The sequence below is a fragment of the Marmota monax genome, unplaced genomic scaffold (genome assembly GCF_021218885.2).
Source record: "Marmota monax isolate L192 unplaced genomic scaffold, Marmota_monax_Labrador192_F-V1.1 WCK01_AAM20220418_F8-fsc00084, whole genome shotgun sequence".
NCBI lineage: Eukaryota > Metazoa > Chordata > Mammalia > Rodentia > Sciuridae > Marmota > Marmota monax.
The window spans coordinates 6,668,805-6,691,690 of record NW_026694575.1 but is presented as its reverse complement, the minus strand read 5'-3'; the positions used below and the strand labels follow the sequence as shown (position 1 = coordinate 6,691,690).

The 22,886-nt window shown below is 50.7% G+C and overlaps 1 protein-coding gene across 4 annotated transcripts in view; it reads left to right on the top strand.

Annotated features, from left to right (window-relative positions):
• The window catches only part of Stk10 (serine/threonine kinase 10), a 105,130-nt gene that overhangs the window by 50,698 nt on the left and 31,546 nt on the right, over positions 1-22,886 (top strand). For all 4 annotated transcript variants that reach the window (XM_046421340.2, XM_046421339.2, XM_046421342.2 and 1 more), the window contains exons 5-8: positions 12,734-12,806; positions 13,582-13,776; positions 14,186-14,267; positions 21,169-21,303. In XM_046421340.2, the coding sequence (XP_046277296.1) occupies positions 12,734-12,806; positions 13,582-13,776; positions 14,186-14,267; positions 21,169-21,303 (485 nt within the window). The remainder of the gene's footprint in view (positions 1-12,733; positions 12,807-13,581; positions 13,777-14,185; positions 14,268-21,168; positions 21,304-22,886) is intronic.

Genomic DNA, 22,886 nt, shown 5'->3' with positions numbered 1-22,886 from the left:
GTGTTGTGTCCACCTACAATTATATATGTGTGTGTATATATATATATATATATATATATATATATATATATATATATATAATAAAAATAAACATATCAGCAAAAGAAAGCTGGGGGGCTGGGGAATACAGCTTAGTTGGTAGAGTTCTTACCTCGCATGCACAAGGCCCTGGGTTCAATCCCCAGCACCACACACACTCATTCACACACACTCACATACACAAAGCTGGGGTGGCAAATCATGGTATGCAAATCAGGTTCCAGGTATTTTTAAATTTAGAGACCGTGTCTCATTTTAAAGCCAAAAGGTATATGAGATAAAATATATTTTATGTTAACAAAACTTTGAAAAGAGGAAAAGGATAATAATACATAAAGATAAAAGGGAGCTTTCCCTAGGACACTGCAACCAGAGGAGATTCACTTGAAACTCATACCATACTTCCAAAATATAAAAAGATAAGATGGCAAGAATTCAATAAAGAAATAAAAAACAACACTTTAATACTGAGACAGCAATCCCCACTTACTGTAAAGAAAAGTAAAGTCATAACAAAATGGCAATCTCCAAACAGATGACTTTGAAAAACATTTTAAACCAATTAGACTTATACACTCAAGCTCTGAATAGCAAAGGGAATATTATACTGGATAGACCAACTTGTAGGGAATGAAACAAAGGTTACTAGATATGAAAATATTAAAGTTATTTTGTAAACATCATAGAATCTAATTAGAAACCAAAAGTGGAAGGGAAGTTCAAAAATCCATAAATATGTACAAATTGATTGAACAGTTTTGAACATGGTCTTTTTCAAGAATTGAAAGATAAAAGGAAAAGGTGTTTCGATTGTTTTTGTTTCAATTTCATTGATTTCAGCTCTGATTTTGATGATTTCCTGTCTTTTATGCTTTTGATGTTGGTTTGTTCTTCTTTTTCTAGGGCTTTAAGATATAATGTTAGGTTATTTATTGGGTGACTTTCTATCTTTTTAATGAATGAGCTCAATTCAATCAACTTTCCTCTTAGCACTGCCTTCATACGGTCTTGGAGAGTTTTCTGTGTTTTATTGGTGTTCTCATTTACCTCTAAGTATTTTTTAATTTCATCTCGGATTTCTTCTGCTATCCATTAGTCATTCAGTAGCATACTATTTAGTCTCCAGGTGTTAGAGAAGCTTCTATTTTTTATTTTATCATTGATTTCTAATTTTATTCCATTATGATCTGATAGATTGCAAGGTATTATCTCTACTTTTTTTTGTATTTTCTAAGTTGCTTTGTGGCCTAAGATATGGTCTATTTTAGAGAAGGATCTGTGTGCTGCTGAGAAGAAAGTGTATTCAGTCATGGATGGATGAAATATTCTATATTTATCTATCAAGTTTAAATATTAATTGTATTTTTTAGTTCTATAGCTTTTTTATTTAGTTTTTGTTTGCAGGATCTATCTAATAGTGAGAGAGGTGTGTTAAAGTTACCCAGTATTGTGTTGTAGTCTGTTTGATTCTTGAAATTGAGAATGGTTTGTTTGATGTACTTAGATGCTCCATTGTTTGGGTCATAAATATTTACAATTGTTAGGTCTTGTTGATGTGTGATTCCTTTAGTAGGAAATGTCCTTCTTTGTCCCTTGTGATTAACTTTGGCTTGAAGTCAGCTTTATCTGATATGAGGTAGAAAGCCCTGCTTGTTTACAAGATCCATGTGAATGATAAACTTTCCCCCATCTTTTTTTCTTCAGTCTGTTTAAGTCTTTGCCTATGAGGTGAATCTCTTGGAGATAGCATATTGTTGGGTCTTATTTTTTAATCCAATCAGAAAGTCTGTATCTTTTGTTTGATGAATTTAGGCCATTTACGTTCAATATTATTATTGAGAAATGATTTTTATTCCCTGTCATTTCAATTTATTTCTGGCTTTTAATTTGAATTAGTTTTTCCTTTGATTGACTATTCTCCTACTGTAGTTCCTTCCTTTGCTAGTTTTCACTTTTATTTTTAATTTCTTCTTCATGAAATACCTTATTGAGCATGTTCTGTAGTTCAGGCTTTCTAGTTGTGAATTCTTTCAACTTTTGTTTATCATGGAAGGTTTTTATTTCAAGATCATCTGAAGCTTAATTTTGCTGGGTTTACTAGCATTGCCTGGCATCCATTTTTGTTCAGGGCTTGGTGTATATTATTCTAAGACCTCCTAACTTTGAGGGTCTAGGTTGAGAAATCAGCTGAGATCCGGATTGGTTTCCCTCTAAATGTGACTTGTCATTTTTCTCTGGAAGCCCTTGAAATTCTAACCTTATTCTGTACGTTAGGCAATTTCATAATAATGTGCCTTGGTGTGAATCAGTTGTAATTTTGGATATTTGGGGTCCTGTAAGCCTCCTATATTTGATTTTCCATTTTGTTCTTTAGGTTTGGGAAATTTTCTGTTCTTGTTTCACTGAAAACATTGTACATTCCTTTGGTTTGTATCTCCAAGCCTTCATCTATCCAAATAAATCTTAAATTTGGTCTTTTCAGGTAACCCCATATTTCTTGGAAGTTCTGTTCATGGTCTTTTAATATCTTTTCTCCATGGTCAACATTCTTCATTGCCTGAAACTCTGGCTTCCAAGTGGTCTAGTCTGTTGGCGATCCTTTCCATTGAATTTTTAATTTGGTTCATTAAATCCTTCATTTCAAGGATTTCTGCGAGTCTCTCTTTATTGAAGTGCTATTTCTTTATTGAAGTGTTATTTCTCTTCCTGTGATTTCTCTCTGATGTCACTCCTTACATCATCCTTTACTTCGTAGTTCAGTTTAATTATGTATATGTACATTCTAAGCTCCTTTTCTGACATTTTTTCCACTGTGGTGTTGATGGATTCTGTTATTGAAGTATCTTGATTTGTTTGGGGGTAATATGTTCCTTTGCTTTTTCATGTTGTTTGTGTGTCTGTCCACCTAACAGTATGGATCTGAAGCAGTAGAGTTTCTACTCTGGACTTACAGTGTCCCTGAAGATTTCTGGTACCTCACTGTTTAGGGGGAGACAAATAATAATAACCACCATGCAAACAATATACAGCATTAAACCAGATAGTTCCTACTATGATGTGGACAATGTTAATTGTCACTGTAAACAAACAGAAATGATGTAATCAGTTATTGCCCAGAATAAAAACAGTAAGTTTGCAAGTGAATGGTAGACAAGGAGAGAGCAGAGGTGATGCAAGATGTGATGGTTATGAGGGAGGAGGGGAGAAGATAGGAGTAAAAACATTAAAGGAGGAGTGAAAGAACAGTAAAGATTGTTAGCAGAAAAAAAGAGAGAGAATCAAGGGAAACAGATAAGTGAGAGGAAAAAATATATATAAAGTAAAACTTTTAAAAATCAAAAATAAATTAATACAAAGCAAAACTGAAATATACTAATCAAACATCCTACTCCCTCAAAACTTGATCCATGAAAAATAACTGGTTTCAAAAATGCTAGAAATGAGAAAAAAATGTGAATATGTATAAATTTCCATGAACCATTAAGGTCACAATTAAACAGAGAAAAGAAAAAAAGGGGGGGGAAAGATCTTGATGAAAAGTTGAAGAATTGTTTCCTTTGGGGTTCAAGATTCCCAGTCTCCTTTCTCGCCAGTGGTAAGTGGGGGTCCTCTGGAGTGTGAGGCTTGCCCCTCCCTCAGGGCGGGGTTGCTGGAGTGACAGAGGAAATCCCATAGGTAGAACTCCTGGAAGCGGGGCTTAGGCCTAGGCAGGCTCCAGGCTCTTCCCTGAATGCAAATTGGTCTGGAGATTTCAAATCAGACACCTCCAGGACCCAGAAATTGCCCATCCATGTTGGAAGACTGCACCCTAGGATCTCTCATGGGTTCCCCCCATGAGGTGGAGGAACCAATTAGTCCACTAGGTCACCTGAGGACCTCCTCTTGGGTTCAGTCTCCAAACTTTGTCTCTCCCAACCTGCCCTTTTGAATCCTGGCCAGGTGTATCTCTCCCAGCAGGTCCTGCAAGCAGTCAGATTGGGGGTGGATGGGTAGAGTCTGGTGGGTTTCTGGGACCAGTTATCCCCCGTGTAAACCCCTCTCCATGTTTGATTTTCTCCTGGTCACTTAGGCACACTCCATATCATGCAGCGTGGGTTTGCCAGGCCTGTATTTCGGGCCAGACTCAGGTTTACCAGGACTGGGCTCTCTCAGCTGCCAGCCCCTGCACTGCGGGCAAAACGGTTCCTTCCTCTGTCCTCTGCGCAGCCCTGGGAGAGATGCGGCTTCTTTTGCACAAGGTGATTGTGCGGTGCACCTTTCAGTTTAGACCGGCAGTGCCTGTGATCTGCGAACTCCCCTACCCAGACATGCCTCAGGCCTCCAAAAAACGCGGGTTTCTTTAATTCTCCTATCCTTCCCTCCCTGTGCCCGTGGAGGGACCACTCTGGCTGGTGGCTCTGGCCGGGGCAGCTGTGCTGCTGGGGATTTCTTCCTTATTTTAAAAGGTGAACCTCCTGAGTCCCTGATCTGCTTGAGAGTCCAGTATTAAATTCCAGTAAAGACTGCCCCCCCTCCTTTTTTTCTCTCTCGCATCTTACGGAGAAGCTGCCCGCCTGCTCTCCTGGCTTCACACCACAGAGCAGCCAGCAAAGCGACCTCCTCTATTCCACCATCTTGAAACCCCCTCAACTCTGATCTCCTGGAAGCTTCTGGCAAGACCTAGCTTTATATTTCCCAGCATCCTCACCAGAAGGAGGAACTAGAAACTCCCCATTGGAGGTCTGGGTGGAGTGATCCCGGGGAAGGCTCGGATTCCTTCACCTTGGCTCAGCTGATTGGTCCCTGGACCAGTCAGTCATTGAGGTCCAGTGAGGAGGGCTGTTATGATTGGGCCAGCTTGGCTAAGGTGGTGATCCCGGGACCAATCAGTGAGGCCCAGGAAAGAGGCGTCCTCTGACTGGCCCAGCTTGTCCCCCGGTTGCTCTGGCCTGCAGAGTGGGATCAGGGAACGCCTGGAAGTGCCCCACCCTGCACCCCGCGGATCAGTGTGGGGTGGGGAAGATGGTTTTTAAGAGGAAGAGAGGATTTAGACTGGCCAGAGAAAGAAATCATTGTCCCCAAAGACTGGCACAGCTGTGGGAATCACATAGGCCCCAAAGACGGGGAATGAGTGCGTTAGAAAGGGCGTGGTGACCCGGGAGAAGAGGGTCAAAGGAGGCAGTGGGGTTGGAAACTGAAGATATGGGGAGCAACAGGAAGACCTGTGTTAAGTGCCCACAGGTGTTTAGGGGCCTAAAAAGCCAAAGGAGATAAGAATAGACACATTACCTAGTTAGAGCATCTGGGAGATAGTATCCCATCTCACAGCTGACTGGTGGGATCCCCGTGTTATAGATAGGGAAACTGAGGCTCAGAGAGACGAAGCAATGTGTCTGCCGTCTCTCTAGGCCCTCTTCACATCGTCTCCGGCTCCTCTTGCCATGCCACCCCGGAGGGCAGACCCTCTGTAATTAGCAGAAGCCTCTCTCCTAATGAGCTTGGGAGCATGGGGGCTGCTGTGATCTGGAGGAAGGAGGATCCCAGGATCCCAGGGCCAGGGCAGGGAGCCCTCCCTCCCTCCTGACCCCTGTCCAGGATCAGCAGGTCCCAGCCGTCCTAGGCTTGCTTGCTGGCCTGTACCATGGGGGGCCGGGCTGGTCTCTGACGGCAAGGTGCTGTTGGCCTCTGGATGGGACAGTTCTCACCATGCAGGTACAGCTTCCCTGGCTGCCACTCATGAGGTGGCAGGGGCACTCTGGTTCACTGTGACAGTGTAGATTATGACTGCCCACATTTACACCAACCACCCAGTTATCAGCAAACCCAGGTGTAGCATCCCACTCCCTGGGGGTGCATGGCACCCTCCTGTTGAGAACCACCTGGAAAGTCTCTCAGACCTGAAGGTGAGCCCTGCCCAGACTGGGCTGTGGGTTAGCCCCGTGGGGAAGACTAGGAGAGGAGGGGGTGCAGGACTGCTGACGGGCGCGGTTCTGCTTTTTACTTTATTTGTTTGGTGTTGCTGGGGCTCAAACCCAGGGCCTTGAGCATGCTAGGTAAGCACTAGTCCAGAGGGTCCCATCCCCAGCCCTAGGGGTTCAGCTTTAATTGCCTGATGTTGGGGATGCTCCTGATTCCTTGGACTCTTTTGACCGCCTGTGTTCTGGGGACAGAGGAGGGATTATGTTACATATTGTCATACATCTAACTTCACTGCTTTAGCGGGTGTGGGTGGGTGGGTGGGTGTGTATTAGGCAATGCATTTTACATTGGATATGTAATTTTTTATTCTCATGGTAATGTGATAGTTATACGTTTATAAAGATATGCACAAAGGTGTTCATCACAACAGTATTTGTGATAGCCATAAGTCAGAGATGATGGGTGTGTGTGCGTAGTAGAGGCTCAATTTAAACAGCCCTGCTGTTGTCTTTCAGTTGAGTCTTTTGGCTCCTGAAAATTGAGTTACAGAAAATGGGTCGTTCCCTGGAAAGATGTGATGCGGAGCCAGGCGTGGTGTTGGGCACTGGCAGTGCAGCCGCGGGGACCCAGATGGGAGAGTATTGGAACCCGCTGGGTGGTGTAGCAAGACCCCCTCCCAAAGAGCAAAGGTGGAGGCCGGCTGTGAAGGGAAAAGACCGCTGGAGAGATCTGGGTTTCACATTGATTGTATTTTCTTGAAGTAGCAGATAGAGTTACACTGTTTCCACTGCTCTCTGCTTACACTGTTTCTCCTGCTGCCCATCCTGAGCCAAAACTACCTGAGGGCTGGGCGTGTAGCTCTGTGGTGGGGTGTGTGTGTGACACGCTTGAGGCCTTGGGTTTGACCCCCGACACCAAAAAGCCCTCATCTGTGAGCTGAGGGTGGGACTCAGTGGTAGAGCATTTGCCTGACATGTGAGGGCCCTGGGTTCAAGCCCCCCGTACTGAAAAAATTATACATATTTATAATTTTTTATAAAAATTATTTATATATATTATATATATATATATATATATATATTGAAAAATATACATGTGTACATATATTTTTTAATTACAAGTATACTGAACATATATAGACTTTTTTGTAATAATTATTCCTTAAAGGGTTTGGCATAACTGTTTGTATAGCATATACATTGTATCAGGGCTGTAAGTAAACCTGGATAGGATTTGAAGAATATGGGCTGACTGTGGATTGTGTATAAATGATACACTATTTTATATAAGGGACTTAAGCATCCTCAGATTTTGGTGGGAGGACGTAGTCCTAAAACCAGTAAATAATGCGGAGCTATATATGGCAAACCTGTAGGTGCTTTCTCTCTGTCTATGATTGAGATTTTCTAAACCTATAAATGTTTGATTTTGTAATAAGCAAGATTGTTTTGATAATCAGAAAAGAAAACTCTCACACGCACACAGGCATGAGTGGATGGGCTGATGGCCTGTAGACAGTTTGGAATAATAAGACCCACAAGGAGGACCCTTGAGGTCGCTCCTAATCAGGTGCCTGAGTCTCCTTGGTGCACAGAAAGGTGGGACCCGGGAGGCGGAAGAGCCAGCAGGTGACCTGCAAGTTCCTTGACCTTGCAGAACTGGGGCTTCCCCATCTGTCACATGGGGACAGTGATTCTCCCTGCCCTGAAGGGTCACACATAGAAGTGATATGCCAAGAGACAGAGGAGCAGAGGACATGCTAATTGGGGTGCGGGTGGTGAGCCTGAGGGTCTGCTCAGTGCTGCCCGTGAACTTGCAGTACACACTGGTTTCTGTAAGATCGATGTACGCTTTTTAACATGTTGGGGTCATAGCATGTAGTTGGTTTTCTAGTCTTTACAGTTTTTCTTCGTTTTTATATTTCTGTGTGCTGGGGTCGCCCTCCCTGCCTGCTGAGCGTTGGTCCCCTGGGCTGCACAGCCCTTCCTTTTTTTTTTTTTTATTCATTTTTTATTTTTAATCCATGCATGGTCAGGGCACATATTCATGGGTACCTGGTGGCATTTCCACGTGTCTGCAGCATATAATGATCGCACCGGGGTAACTGGCCTGCCTATTGACTAGTTCTGTGAGGAACCTTCAGAATCCCCTCTACTAGCTATTTTTAAAATACAGTCAATCACTGTCACCATAGTCTCTCTGCTGTGCTGGAGAGCAGTGGCCGTCCTCCGTCCAGCGTCCCTCCCCACCTTCTCAGCCCCTGGTCTCCGTGATTCCACTCTCTGCTTTCACAGACCGACATTTTATTTCCACACTTATGGGAGAAGTCACGCAGCCTCCGTCTTCCCGCGCCTGGCTTATTCACTTAGCGTAATGTTCTAGTCTGCTTTTTAAAGCTGGACAGGGTCAGCATGTTCCCGCGTATGGCTCACTGTACCTCATAAACATGGCTATCTCATGTTCTTCTGCATTCTGTCACGTGCACAGAACAGGCTCCACCTGCAAGAGCCTCACACTGGGTGTCTAGGCTCCCGTCATTCTCTCATGGGTGACGCCGAGGGGCCAGGCTGGCTCTTGGCCTCTCTCCATACTCACCCCTCAGAGGAGGACTTGCTGGGGACCTGCAGTGGCCACATGTGTGGCCTTCCCCATAGTCACACCGCTCTCACTCCCCAAGAGGAGCACCAAGCTCTTTCACCACTTCCTGAGTTTTACTTAAGAGAAAAAACAAAAACCCACAAAACCCAAAACAAGTTACCAAATGCATTTTCAATCATAAAAGCAACCTACTTCATCAAAACCAATTCAAGAATAAAAATGCATAAAGTGAAAAATGTAATCCCTCTGCCCCCTGCACTGCCCCCACCAAAGCCCCACTCCCTCAGAGGCAGCCTCCTGGAGTCTGACGTGAGGCTCCAGACCCTTTAGGGAGTGTGTGCGTGGTGTGCACACGCAAGATGCATGGATCTTTCTGTCACATACTTCTGGAACCTCATGCCATGGGTTCCACGATCTGCATCACAGTCTATCCTCTGTGACATGATACAGCATGTTTGAGACAGCGTGTTGCAGATGGACTTCCACATTGGCGTTCCACATGCAGCCCCTCCTTTCCTGGGCTGTGTGTTATTTCATGGCTGGGGCAACACCACTGATCTCAGCGCTTGCTGGCAACCCCGCGACAGTTGCAGTTGTTTCCAATTTGTTGTTCCTCCAGATAACGCTTTATAAGCACCATCTGTGTTATAAATTTCTTGGAGATTTGTTTCCAGAAATAGAATTTCTATCCAACATAGATACACGTGTGCACATATATCTCTCTATGTATGTATATGAATATGTGTACATGGCTGTTTATGTATTTGGGGTACTGGGGATTGAACCCAGGGGTGCCCTACCACTGACTTACATCCCCCATTCTTTTTATTTATTTCAAGACAGGGTCTAAGTTACTGAGGCTGGTCAAACTTATGATCCTCCTGCCTCAGCCTCCTGAGTAGTGGGGATCACAGGCATGAGCCACCATGACCATCTCAAACATTTTTTAAAATCCAAGTTTTTTTTTTTAACATACAGTGCTCCCTCCTTATCCATGGGGAATATGGTCCAGGATCCCCAGGGGATGTGTGAAACTGCAGATAATACCAACTTGTACATACATCTTTATGTAAAGTTTAATTTATAAATTAGATTCAGTAAGAGATTAGCAACCATAATAATGAAATAGAGCAATTACAACACTATGCTGTAATGAAACTTATTTAAAACTTTTGATTTGCTCATTCCTAGAATTTTCCATGTAGTATCTTCAGACTGTGGCTGTTGGCAGGTAATGGAAATGTGAATGGGGCCCCTGTGAGCCAAGGTGACCAGGCAAAGCCCGCAGGCACCTCAGCTCCAGATGTGTGGCCCCACGCAGCTGTGAGAAGCGCAGGACCAAGGCTCCACGGGCAGCCCCTGGTCCGCTGCCTTTCTCTGATTTATTTTCAAACAGGAGGTGGAGAGAGAGGGTTAAAATGCCTTCTGCAAGGCCCAGGGCAGCACCACCTCTGGGGACAGCACTGCTGAGCTCCTGGGGACTCAGGACTGGGCCGCCCCACCCTCCTTCCCGGGCGGAAGGGGAAGTGGCAGTCACCCAGAAAGCTGGCCAGCTGTGTCAGGGAGGCCCAGGGGAGCAGCTGTCACTGTGAAAGTCTGCAGTTTCTGGTTTTCCTCTCCCTCCTTGGGAGGGGGTTGGCAGGGCCCTTAGGGAGGGTGGCAGCTTCTGGGGCTTCACCTGGGCCTGAGAGGCAGTCAGTGATAAGGGGTTTCCTGGACTGGGATGAGGTGCCAGCCATGTTGCCTTTGCCGGGGAGCTGGGTTCCCACAGGCGGGGCTGGCCAGCAGGAGGGAAGAGCTGGCCCCCATTCTTACCCAGGGGGCCTAGAGGGCTCCTGTGGGCCAGCAGCCCAGCTGGTTCTCACCTGGAGTCCTGGCCTTCACCTCCTGGGCCCTCCAGCCAACTTGTGGCCACACTAAGCCCCAGTTCCTCTGCCCAGAGTGTCTCCCCATCTTGCTGTCCTCTCTAGACCAGCCTCCATGACACAGCAGCCTCCGCCCCACCCCCAGGAGTCCACCCTGAAGGTCAAGGGCTTGTTTTTACTCCAGGAGAGGGAGACCTTCCTCAAGGTCAGCTCTGCACCAGAACAGGGCCTGGCACAGGACAGGGTTGAGCTCATCGCTGCTGAATGAATGAATTTGTCGGAGGAGCTGGGCTGTGCTTCCTCCGGGCCCTCCTCCCTTCCTGACTGCGTTCTGAGGTCACCCCTCTAGGTCCGCCTGCCCATCCTTCTATCACCTTACACGTCCGTGTGTGACTGGTTGCTTCTCTGCTCTCTTCTTTAAACCCTGAGGACCCAGAGCCAAGGGCATGGCTTGCCTGGGGTCCTCGCTGCATCCTCTGCACCTCGCCTGTGTCTGGCATGGGGTGGGGGGTGTTTGGCGAGTGCCCAAGTGGACCCAGGGAAGGGACAGCAAGGCCACACCCAGTTCCCTCATGTTCAGGCCAGGGCTGGGGGCACCTGCCTTCTCCGGCTCTGCCCCCATGGAAGCTCTGGACATAGCAACTGCTGGCTGCACAGGGAGGCTGCTCACCTCCAGGGCAAGGCCCAGGCTCCCAGCGCGTTTCCGGGCACAGGGCACCAGGCACGGGGCACCTGCAGCATCTGTTCTCAGCGCGATTGCTCCTGAACCTGCTGTCCGTCAAGATGGAACTCTGCCCCCAAGGCAGGAGCTGGGGGATATTTTTCTCTCTGGATTCTTCTCTTCACAGTGAGCATGTGAAGGAAGCTTAAGTGTGTTTAAAATTTTTTTATGTACTTGGTTTTGAGCCAGGGCCTCTGGGAGCTGCCCTGGATGGGCCCAGACGTCTCTATCCTCTGAGAGCCAGGTCCACAGGTGTGCACCAGGGCCCCGTGCTGTCGGTTTATTTCCTGTTAATCCTGAGATTCAGACTGTTCGTCATGCAGAGTTATGGAATTCAGAGCGTGGAAGGAGCCTCGCTTAGTCTCACCACCGACACTCCACTGATTAAACAGTCTGGTGCATTTCCTCCAAGTCGATTCAATGTGTATTTCTGCCCTTTTTCTGAGGCACAGTTCCGACCATACGTTGGCATTTCTCTTTTCCTAACTTAACCTTTTAATATAAATATAAATCGGTAAATATCTCAAAAATATTTTCTATTAGCCAAGCGTGGTGGTGCACGCCTGTTATCCCAGTGACTTGGGAGGCTGACACAGGAGGATTGCAAGTTTGGGGCCAGCTTCAGCAATTTATCGAGGCCCTCAGCAACTTAGCAAGACCCTGTCTCAAAATTAAAAAATGGGCTGGGCTGGGGATGTGGCTCAGTGGTGAAGTGCCCTGGGTTCAATCCCCAGTACCAAAAAAAAAAAAAAAATTACGTTAAAAACACTTGAAAACTAACTTTAGTGTCTACAGACAATTCCTACATATGGGGTTGCAGTGCTTTTCTTATTTGTTTATCCATTGTCTTTCTCACGTCTCCTAATTTCCCACTCTGTTTTGCTCTATGTGTCTTTGTGTGATAGACATGTGACTTTGGGGAGGTTTATTTGCCTTTTGGAAAAATCAGGATATATTATATATACATAAATGATGTGGTTTCTTATTTGTTTTTGATGCGTTTTCGCTGTGTTGCTCAGGCTGGCCTGGAACTCCTCCTGCCTCAGCCTCCCAAGAAGCTGGGACCACAGGTGCACTCCACCATGTGGGGCTTCTCGAAAGCTTTTCAAATTATCACCGTGGGTAGGGATGTGGCTCAGAGGTGGTGATTGTGTCATATGCAGGAGGCCCAGCATCACACCACACCCCCCAACACACACACACACTGTTAAACGATTCTGTTTATTTTAGTTTTTGTTGATGTACATTGCAATTTTTTTTGCACTGGGATTATTTCCTTAGAGTAGATGACTTCATTTGGAATTACTGTTTCAAAAAAATATGGGTGTTTTAAAGACTCTTGTTATTTATTGCAGTTGCTTTCCTACAGGTCTTTTCCAGTCTACACTCTTATTGGCCAGTTGAAAGGTCCCATCTCAGTGTATTTTTACAGCAGCATGTATTATTTATTATATTTTTAATGATCTCTAATTTGCTAGATTAAAAAAAAAAAGATCATTGTTAGCCAATCTGAGATGCATAACCCTAAGTCCTCATGGCAGACTTTTACTACCCCAGGGCCAGGGTGGAGGAATGTCCCTCAAATACTTTATCTGAGATTTTCATCTTGCAGCTGACTTTGGTGTGTCTGCCAAGAATCTGAAAACCCTGCAGAAGCGAGATTCCTTCATAGGAACACCCTACTGGTGAGTCGTGCAGCCCCTGAAAGTCAGCAAGGATGCTGACTGCAAAGGGAACTCTGGGTGGTTTGGGGGACAGAGGCCAAAAACTGAGCACACGGGTCAGGTCAGCAGGAGGGGCGTGAGCCCAGGCTCCACTTACTAGTGCTCTGTGCGCCCTGGACTAGTGGCTTAGCTTCCCTGTGTCCCAGTTTCCTGGTCTGTAAGCTAGGAATAACACAGGGATGCATGCTGACAGCGCCCCTTAATAAGCTGAACCGCTAGAAGGAGGAAGGGTTCAGCTCCTGCCCCCTTACCTGCAGGCCCTGGGCTTCCCCAGTCTGTTCTGTTTCCTTCCTTTCCAAAGCCGTCACTCTAAATAACAGAGCAAAACTCTCTCGCTCAGCTTCACACCTAAGACTTGCCCTGTGGGCTCGCTCTTGCTGGCTTTTTCACTTGCTCTTAACCCTTTCTTTCTCTCTCCTTCCTCCCCGGGCTCCCTCCTCTCCATTCCCCTGCGGCGCTGCCGGCTCCGCCCTCCCGTCCGCCCCTCCCCAGGCCTCTGCTCTGGATCGCTGCTGCCACTCTGCGGTGGGCCCTGGGAACTGCAGCAGGCCGTGGCGGGGCCCCTGTGGAGGCGAAGAGCATGCTCAGGAGGACAGAGGGACGTCAAGTAACGCCCGCCGTGGCTCAGGCGCGCTGCCAACCCTGACCGGGCTGGTGGTGGTCCTTGACCCTGCGACTGCCAGGAGCGCCTGCGGAGGCGGGTTCTCAGCCCTCTGTTGTCCCTTGGTTGGTTCAGGATGGCCCCCGAGGTGGTGCTCTGCGAGACCATGAAGGACACCCCGTATGACTACAAGGCCGACATCTGGTCCCTGGGCATCACCCTGATCGAGATGGCGCAGATCGAGCCCCCTCACCACGAGCTCAACCCCATGCGCGTCCTGCTCAAGATCGCCAAGTCCGACCCCCCGACGCTGCTCACCCCCTCTAAGTGGTAAGGCGCAGGGACCTGCGGGGCACGCAGGGGCAGGCTGCAGGGACGTGCGACCTGGAGGCTCTGCTGGCCCTGCCAGGCCCCAAGGCCGGGGAGAGGTCTAGCTCCCTGCCTTTCCCTCTGCTCTGGATGCAAACCGTGAGGCACACCTGGTGACCCAGTGTGCCCGTCCCTTCAGGGTCTGGGGGAAGACCCAGTGGCCACGAGGCACAGCTCAGGGCTGGTTGAGTTCCAGCGTGGCTGGGTTCCCAGATGCCCTGATAAGTGTCACGTATGCTGTCACCTCCAGTGTTACAGCTCATCAAGGGCCCTCTGTCCTTGGAGGGACATGTTTGGGAAGCACATGGCTCCCTGGGAGGATGGAGTCGTGACCAGGGACTTAGGCTCACGCTGACCACTGCCCTCACAGGTCTGTGGAGTTCCGAGACTTCCTGAAGACTGCTCTGGATAAGAATCCCGAGACCCGACCCAGCGCAGTGCAGCTGCTGGAGGTGAGCACACCCCCACCCCCTCGCTGGGGCCTGCTCCCTTCCCCTGCTGGTCCTTTGGAAGGACCCTGAAGGGTAGAGGCATAGACTCATCCGTGACCTGCATGCTGGCTCCCCAGCCCATAGACGCCACCCACACCCGCTGTGGACCCTCAGCCTTGTGGGCAGGGCTGCTGAAGGGCGGAGTGGGGCCTGCGCACAGGGTCTCTCGCGTCAGGCCAGGCATTGCAGGCCGGAGCCTGGACTTGCGCTTTACCTGTGTGCAGTTGTGAGGCAGCAGCTGACCCTAAGGGACTTTCTGGGGCCTGTGTGCAGAACTGGGCAGCCAGGCTGGAGGACCATGGGCTCAGCAAGAATCAAGGAGGGTGCCTGCGAGGAGGGTGGGGGAGTGGACCGGCCTCCTGACCTTTTTGAAATCAGCTATGAGCTGCCCTAGCTCAGCAGAGTTCTCAAAGTCCACCCTGATCTGCTGGGGATCTGCCCATCACAGTCTCCATGCCACCACCGATGATGGAAGAGAGGACATGGGCCTGCAGGATCCAGAAGGGCTGCCCCTCCACTCTCCTGTCATTCTGGCCCTTCCACTGTGTGACAGCCTCTGCTGTCTTCTTGGGGGAAGAGGGAGGACATCCCACCAAGCTCTGAAGTCCTTCTATAAATCTCCCCAACTTTTCTGAGTGCCACTGGGTGCCAGGCTCTGGGGCTGACACTGAAGTCTACACTGATCCCTCTGGGCTGTGCTGTGTAGTGATTATGAACTGGGATTGGAAAGTCCTGGGTTCAGATCCCCACTCCACCATTTACTGGCTGTGGAACCCTGGGCAAGTGGCTTAACCTCTCTGTGCCTTGGTTCCTGCTATGAAGTGGAGATTAGTAGACCACCTCCTTTCCAGGGAGGGTGCCAAAGGATGAAATGAGAGGTGCTTGGCTACATTGTGTTCAGGAACACTTGACATGTTGGACTTCCTGCTAAAATAGGGAAAGGAACCAGGATGTGGAGTGTGGTCTATCCACTAGGAGGTCATGAACTTTCCTTTAGAATTTCTATAATTTACTTAAAAGCAGACACTCGCCATTCCAGAGGCCTGCTGTTTTGGGTACGGCGTTGTTTGCCGGGGGGTGGTACAGGGCCACCGCTGTAACCGTCAGATGCAAAATCCCCAAGTCACTGAGGGCCGATTGCTTCCTGCAAGCTGGAGCCTCCTGCCCCACGGCATCCGGCCTCTGGGACATTCCACAGGGAAGAGACCAGCTGTCCTCATCCCACAGAGCAGCCCAGAGCCTCAGCCTGCGCCAGGAATTTCCATTCGGTAGTTGGAAAAAAATGTCCTGTCAGTGGATCTTTAGGTTAGCAGAGGGGCTGCAGGCGGGAGGGGAGCCCCAAGATGCACCTCACACCCATGCCACCCCGGCTCCTCCTCTGCGCCTTCATGTTTTCAGGTTAGAGAGTAGGAGCATTTGTACCCCAAAAGATGGGAACCCCCAAGCTTACAGCAGGGAGGTACCCCGCTGTGGCACCTGGCTATGCATGCCAGGGTGGGTCCTGGCTTCCAGCACCCTCCGTGGGTGCCTTCCCAAGTCCCACAGTGCTCTAGTGGCCCATGCCCAGGCATTGGTGATTCATTTATGTCCACAGATTTCCTTCTGTCTGTCCTTCCTTCTGTCCTGCCTTCCTTCCGTGCTGGGTATAAAACCCAGGGCCTTGCACATGCCAAGCAAGTGCTCTACCCCTGAGCCACCTCCCCAGCCCCCTTTTATTTTCTATTTAGAGACAGGGTCTTGCTCAGTTGCCCAGGCTGGCCTTGAACTCGGATCCCCCTGCCGCAGCCTGCTGGGTGCTGGGATGGCAAGGGTGCACAGCTGTTGTCTGGCCAGTCTCCATAGTGCCAGTGGCTGGGCTCTGCCTCAGGCCTGCCTGCCCGGAACCTGGGCTGCTTCCTCGTCTGAGACGAGGATGGCTCTTGCTTCACCACACGGGAGAGCAGTGAAGCTTTGTATTTTTAGTGTCCTGGCTGTCACATGACAGACTCCCAGTGGATGCCTGCTGTATGTTCCTAAGCCTCCCTACTCTGGCAGCTGCTTTGGTCTGGGTCATCAGCCGTCCCATCCCCACCCATCCCCGTCCCTGCTCTTGGTGTCCAGCTCGCCCTCCTCATCCCCTCCACGGGCCCTGCTGGCCCCCGCTGAGGAAGGTGGACTCACTCCAGGGTCCTTCCTCTACCTGCAATCCCACTGACAATCCCACCCAGAGTGGCGTCCAGACCACTCTGCCTCCCTAGACTCTGTGTCCAGCCGTTTGTTCCCATCGAACTTCCCTGTTCATGAGCATCGAACTGCGTGTCCCCCTGAGCACTTGGATCTGCTGGGATGGCTCCACCCCCCTGCAGCTCAGTCTTGCCTGACAGCCAGAAATGCTCACACCCTCCCCCTGCACAGAGCTCTCTGACGAGTCTCATCTCACTTGGAACAGTACAGAGTCTCTGTGATCTTGGTCACCCCCTGCCCTCCTGTCCCGGTCTCGTCCCCTCACTCTGCTCCACCCATCTTGGACATCTTCCTGTTCTTCACACACACCAGGCACCCTCCTGTCCCAGGGCCTTTGCACTGGCTGTGTGTCCTCTTTGGAATGCTCTCCCCCAGAGACCTGTGACTGACCCTCCCTGTTTGTCAAGTCATTGCTCCAATGTCCGCTTTTAGGTGAATCCTCCCTAAATGCAAACCTGCCACACCCCATCCCTAGTTCCCCTCTCTGCCCTGCTTCTTATTCTCCTCTCGCACACAACAGTCATAGTATATAACTTTCTTATTTACTGTGTTATTTGCTGTGTTTCCTGACTAGCTGGGTCAGTTCCCTGAGGGAAGCAGTCTTTGTTTGGTTTGCTGACGTGTCCCAAGAACAGTGCCTGGCATGTGGAGAGCCCTCAACAAGTATTTGCTAAATAAATATGATCACGTTTGCTTAGCAAGCTCTTCTAGAACCCTTTATCTATAAAAGGTGCTGTTCTAAATGCTTAGCAGATGTTAACCAACGTAATGCTGGTAATTGCCCTATGAAGTACGTACTATTCAGATCTCCATCAACCAGATGATGAAACTGAGGCACAGAGAGGTTAAGCAAGATCACACAGTTTGTAAGTGACAGAGCTAGGGTTCTTTTTGGGGGTGGGGGTTACCAGGGATTGAACTCAGGGTCACTCAACCACTGAGCCATATCCCCAGTCCTGTTTTGTATTTTATTTAGAGACAGGATCTCACTGAGTTGCTTAGCACCTTGCCATTGCTGAGGCTGGCTTTGAGCTCAGGATCCTCCTGCCTCAGACTCCCAAACTGCTGGGATTACAGGCGTGTGCCACTGTGCCCAGCTGGGATTTTTTTTTTTTTTTTTTAGTACGAGGGAATTGAACCCAGGGGTGCTTAACCACTGAGCCATATCCAATCTTTTTTGACATTTTATTTGGAGACAAGGTCTTGCTGAGTTTCTTGGGGCCTTGTTAAGTTGCTGGGGCTGGCTTTGAACTTGTGATCCTCCAGCCCAGCCTCCAGAACTGCTGGGATAATGGGCATGTGCCTCTGCACCCAGCCAGAGCTAGGATTCTGACCCTGGTGGCTTGGTTCCAGTCTGTGCTCTTGACTACTTTGAGAAGCTGCCTTTCCACATGAGTGAAGGAGAGGGAGAGGGATGGGAGAGGAAGAGAGAAGCAGGCTGGGAGAGAGGGAGGGAGGGTGGCGGGCACAGGCTGTGGCCTGAGTACCTGGGCGCGCTCCTAGGCGTGTTCTAAGGCCAGCAAGACCCCGGCTGGTGGTTTCTAAGCACACAGGGGGGAAACAGGCTCAGTTCTTGGGAAGCACATCTGTTTGATGGCAGGAGAGCTTCTGGCCAGAGGGCAGGTTCCAGCAGGTGGGCTGTGTGTGTGGTCCACCCCCATCTGGGCATCTCAGGGATCCCATGGAGGTGACAAGGAACAGCCATTCCTCCTCCTCAGCGGTGTACAGGTGACCCTCTGCTCTAGCCGCAGCTGGGACCTGTGTGGGGACTGGCCTGCATGGACCAGCATTCGGCCACTGGGAATGTTCCCTGCCCTCCCTTGCAGCATGGCCAGGGTCTGTCTCTGTGGTGGCCATGGCCTTTCAGAGGTGGAGGAGTCTCCTCAGCGCGCTCTAGAAGGCAGTGGAGCTGAGGCCGTGTGGGGCCAGGTTGTCTGTGAGCCCTTTGGGAAGCCTGTGCAGGCCTGGCCAGCCACGGGATGGGTGTCCAGGGTGCTGGTGTCCAGGGAGCTACACTGCCCACCCGCCTCTCCACACAGGGCTGCTTCCTCTACTTCCCCTCCTGAGAACCCTGGGCTGCGCAAGGCGGATGGTTCCACCTCGAGAGAGCGAGGCTCCTGCCTTGGTCAGTGTAGGGTCATTCCAGGAGAGCTGGCCTCTCCAGAGGCCTGCATCTGCCCTAACTCCTGCCACACTGCCTCTGTTGCCACGGTGAAGTGGCCCTTGGTGTCCTGCTCAGAGTCATACTAGGAGGTCATGCGGCATGGGGCTGAGGGACCTGGGGGACCCTCATTCCACCCTCACTCCCAAAAGGCTATTCCAGGGTGGCTGGGGACGGTGCTTCTGCAGATGGCACTGCTGGTGGTGATGGTGACCAGGGTGATGGTGACCATGGTGGTGGTGACCATGGTGATGGTGGTGGTTATGGTGAGGTGATAATGGTGGTGGTGACCATAAGGTGACCATTGTGGTGATGGTGACCATGATGGTGATGGTGATAATAATGACAGCTACCATATTTCAAGGACTTATTATAATGCCACCTTCCTGTATGGCGATGTGGCTGGGGGAGGTTCAGTGGCTTGCCCATGATGATGGTGGAAGCTAGGTTTGTCCCGGGGCCTGGGCTCTGGGGTCTGCGGCCACACCCATAACTGCCCCGCCACCCATGATCAGTAAACCCTTGTTAACACCCTGCTCCAGGCCTTTGTGGTCACAGGCCTCAGAGTGGCCAGAATGACATCTTTAGTGGGTGACAGTGGCTTCTGAAAGTGAAATCCCAGTGGCTGCCTTGGCGCGTGCGACAGGTACCACCTGTCCTGCCTCAGCTCTGCCCTCCTGTTCCCACACTCCCTCCACCCGGCCTTCTGGCCTTTTCTCCGGAGCCCAGGCCCAGCCCTGTTGCAGGGTTGTGGACCTGCCGCTCCCTCTGCCTGGAATTCCTGGGGCCCTTCCCTGGCCCACCCCCCGCCCTCCAGGGACCCTGAGACTTCACACCTGGTGCTGCTTGTCATCGGTTACCTGCCTCTGTCTCCCCTGGGCAGGACTGCAGCCTGTGTCAGTGCTTGGCACATGGCCACACTGTGGGCCATGGATGAGTCAGTGAGCGAATGGGCAGGGGAGAGGGCCAGGAATAGGCCACTCTTGAAGCCGCGCTAATGTGGATGCAGCAGTCAGACTAGATGAGGAAAATGTGAGCGATGGCTCTTTAAAAGAAGTGACAGGGCTTTCAGAGAACAGGTTGAATGGGGTGTTGCCTCGTGGCCGTCCCCCGATGATCCCATTTATTATGTATTTAGTTAGTTATTTTTGCAGTACCTGGGACGGAACCCGGGGCCTGGCACCCTCTAGGCGAGAGCCCAGCCCAAATGGTCTGCTTCAAAGAGCAAACAGATAAGAGTGATTTGTGGTCCCGAGTGTGTTTTTAAGGTGTGAGAAATTTATTCTCCAGTCACTTAACTATTTCCCAGCATCCTGCTGACCCGTCCCCTCCACTGCAAACACTGCTGATGGTCAGAAGGGTGAGTTTCTCCAGAGCCTTCCCATAAGTTCCAAAAGCAGCTTCCAACTTAAGGATGCACCTGCCTCACTCTCGGCTTCCCAGCCACCCTGGGGAGTGTGAAGCGGGAGGACCCCCAGCCTGCTGCACCTGGGCACAGGGTGGGACCTGAGGTGGGCTTCTCCCCAGGAGACCTGCAGGCTTAATGTCCCAGACCACTCGTCCTGGTGTTCCACAAGGTCCGAGGAAGAGCACTCAACTTTTAAAGATGCGTGGAGGGGAAGCCCAGGAGGGGACTCACTGCCCTCTACCTTGAGCGTTTGTGTTCCTTATCTAAAACCAAGCACATATCCCCCTGAGGGTGGCACTTGCAGGACTGTCCATAGCAGCTCAGCTCTGAGTTGCCCCAAATGGGAAACAACCCGGCACAACAAGACAGGCGCACACACGCACACACTCACTAAAAAACAAACAGCAAAAGGAACAATGACAGAAACAGGTGACAGCATGTGAGAGTCTCTCAGGCTGGACAATAGGCGAGGGAAACCAGCCCGCCTGTTGAACAGGCCAGGGAATTTTCCAGAATGATGGAAATGTTCAACATCTCTACCTGGGGGTGGTTCCACACATGTGAAAAGTCATGGCGCTTGGCAGTCTGTAAGCGTTCCTGTGTGTAAGTTATACCTTGGTAAAATACGCGTGTGGGGTATTTGTGCAGCTGTGTATTAACACCTCTCAGGCTTGGTGCAGTGGTGCTCACCTGTCATCCCGGCATGTCAGGAGGCTGCGGCAGGAGGATTGCAAGCTTGAGGCCAGCCTGGGCAACTTAGAGAGGCCCTGTCTCAAAATTAACCCCCCATTAACCCCCCACCACCACCACAATGGTTGAGCTCCTGCTTTGGCCTGGGCCTTTTGACATGCGTCCTGTCATTTCATCCTCGTGTCCTCCCTGTGACTTCAGCATCATTGTCCCCACCTCAGAGATGAGGTTCCTTGCTCAGGGCCACGCAGCTGGGGTGCCATAGCTGGGGTTTGCCCCCCACCCCTGTGCAGGGCCTGGAGCTGCCCGGGGTTCCCTTCCCAGCTGCCCGCTCCCCGCCCAGCGCCAGGTGGATCTAATCCAGTGCCTCTTGCCCCCAGCATCCCTTCGTCAGTAACGTCACCAGTAACAAGGCCCTGCGGGAGCTGGTGGCCGAGGCCAAGGCCGAGGTGATGGAGGAGATCGAAGATGGCAGGGACGAGGGAGAAGAGGAGGATGTCGTGGACTCTGCCCCCGTGAGTCCAGAACCCAGGGCCGGGGAGGAACGGGAGGGACTGGAGGGACTGGGTCTCAGCAGCAGACTCCCGCGGGAGGCAGAGTGGACATCCCGTCCTGCTTCTCCATGGCCCGCAGACCCCTGGCCAGGTATGCCAGACGCTGGGCGGGGGAGGCAGCAGGGCACAGGCCTCCCGAAGGCCCTCCGGAGAGGCCAGGAGGCTGGGTTCTCACATGAAATGAGAAGCTGGCAGTGGGTCATTGCTTCCGGGCTTTTCCACACACTTTGGGTGGAGGAGACGGCGCATGGGATAAAGGGGCTGTGGCTGTCCTGGACCCCGCATGGCTGTCCTGAGTGTCAAGGGGACCAATGTTCTGGCACATTTGTAAGCCATTTGTAGCTTTGGCACTTGCTGAATTTAAATAGAAATTAAAGCAGATTTAAATTGATTTAAAAAAAAAAAAGCAAAAAACACCCCTTGAGCCAGCCTGATGCATCTGCAGGCCGAATCCTGTCCTGTCCTGCGCTACAGCTCTGAGATCCCAGGTGGGGCTCATGGGGAGACACTTTCCAGGGGGCACTGGCCATCCAGGTTGTCCTACGTGCCTAGGGAGACAGGAGCTGGACTTGCCTGTTGGCAGACAGAGCCGGCCACCACCTTGTGCTAGGAAAGATGAGGTGACTTTCTCAAGTCCCAGGAGGGAGCCTGAGGCTGGTGGGAACCCTCACTAGAAGAGAAGACTTATGTAGGGACAGTAAGTGGAATCAACCGGGTGACCACAGTCACAGCGCCCCTGATTGACAGAGAGAACCAAGTGTGACCCATTTTACGGGTGGAAGACCGAGGTGTGGGCTGGAGGATTCTGGCTGAGCTGATAGGGTGAGGCTGGGTGTCCACAGGGAGCAGAAGCCCAGTGGCCAGGCTCCAGGAGGACGCCTGGTCAGCGAGGCGTGGGGCGGGCAGAAGGTGGTCACACCTGGCCTCGTTCTCCCAAGACTGAAGGCTGAGCTTCATCCTGAGGACAGCAGAAGCCATGGGTGGCTTCAGGCAGGGCTGGGCCGTGGTGTTAGGGTGACCATCTGAATTTTTGGACCTCTGTGCTGGGCACTGAGTAGGAAGTGGACTGGAGTTGCTTCCACTAGCTGCCTGTACAGGGTCAAAAACCAGAGGCCACAGGACCAAGAGTGCCCAGGTCAGAGAGATGCAGGGGTCACCTGTAGCACTTGGCAGTCATACTCAGGATGGTGACTGTGTCAAGATGAGGGAGGGGATTGTCACCGGGAAGAGCAGGAAGGGGGACATGGTAGGTCCCCTCCTAACCTGGAGAGTGGCTGTGCGGGTGCTCACTGTTCACCCAGCTGGACATTTTATTGTTTGTTCATTCATGCCTGCCTGCTGGGGATTGAACCCTGGGTCTTGCCCGTGATGGGCTGGCACCCTACCCCTAGGACCCTCCGTCTAGCCCCTTGGGTATTTATTTTTGGTACTAGGGATTGAACACAGGGGCACTTAACCACTGAGCCACATACAGGGTCTTACAAAGTTGCTTAGGGCCTCATGGACTTGCTGAGGTTGGTCTTGAACTTGGGATCCTCCTGCCT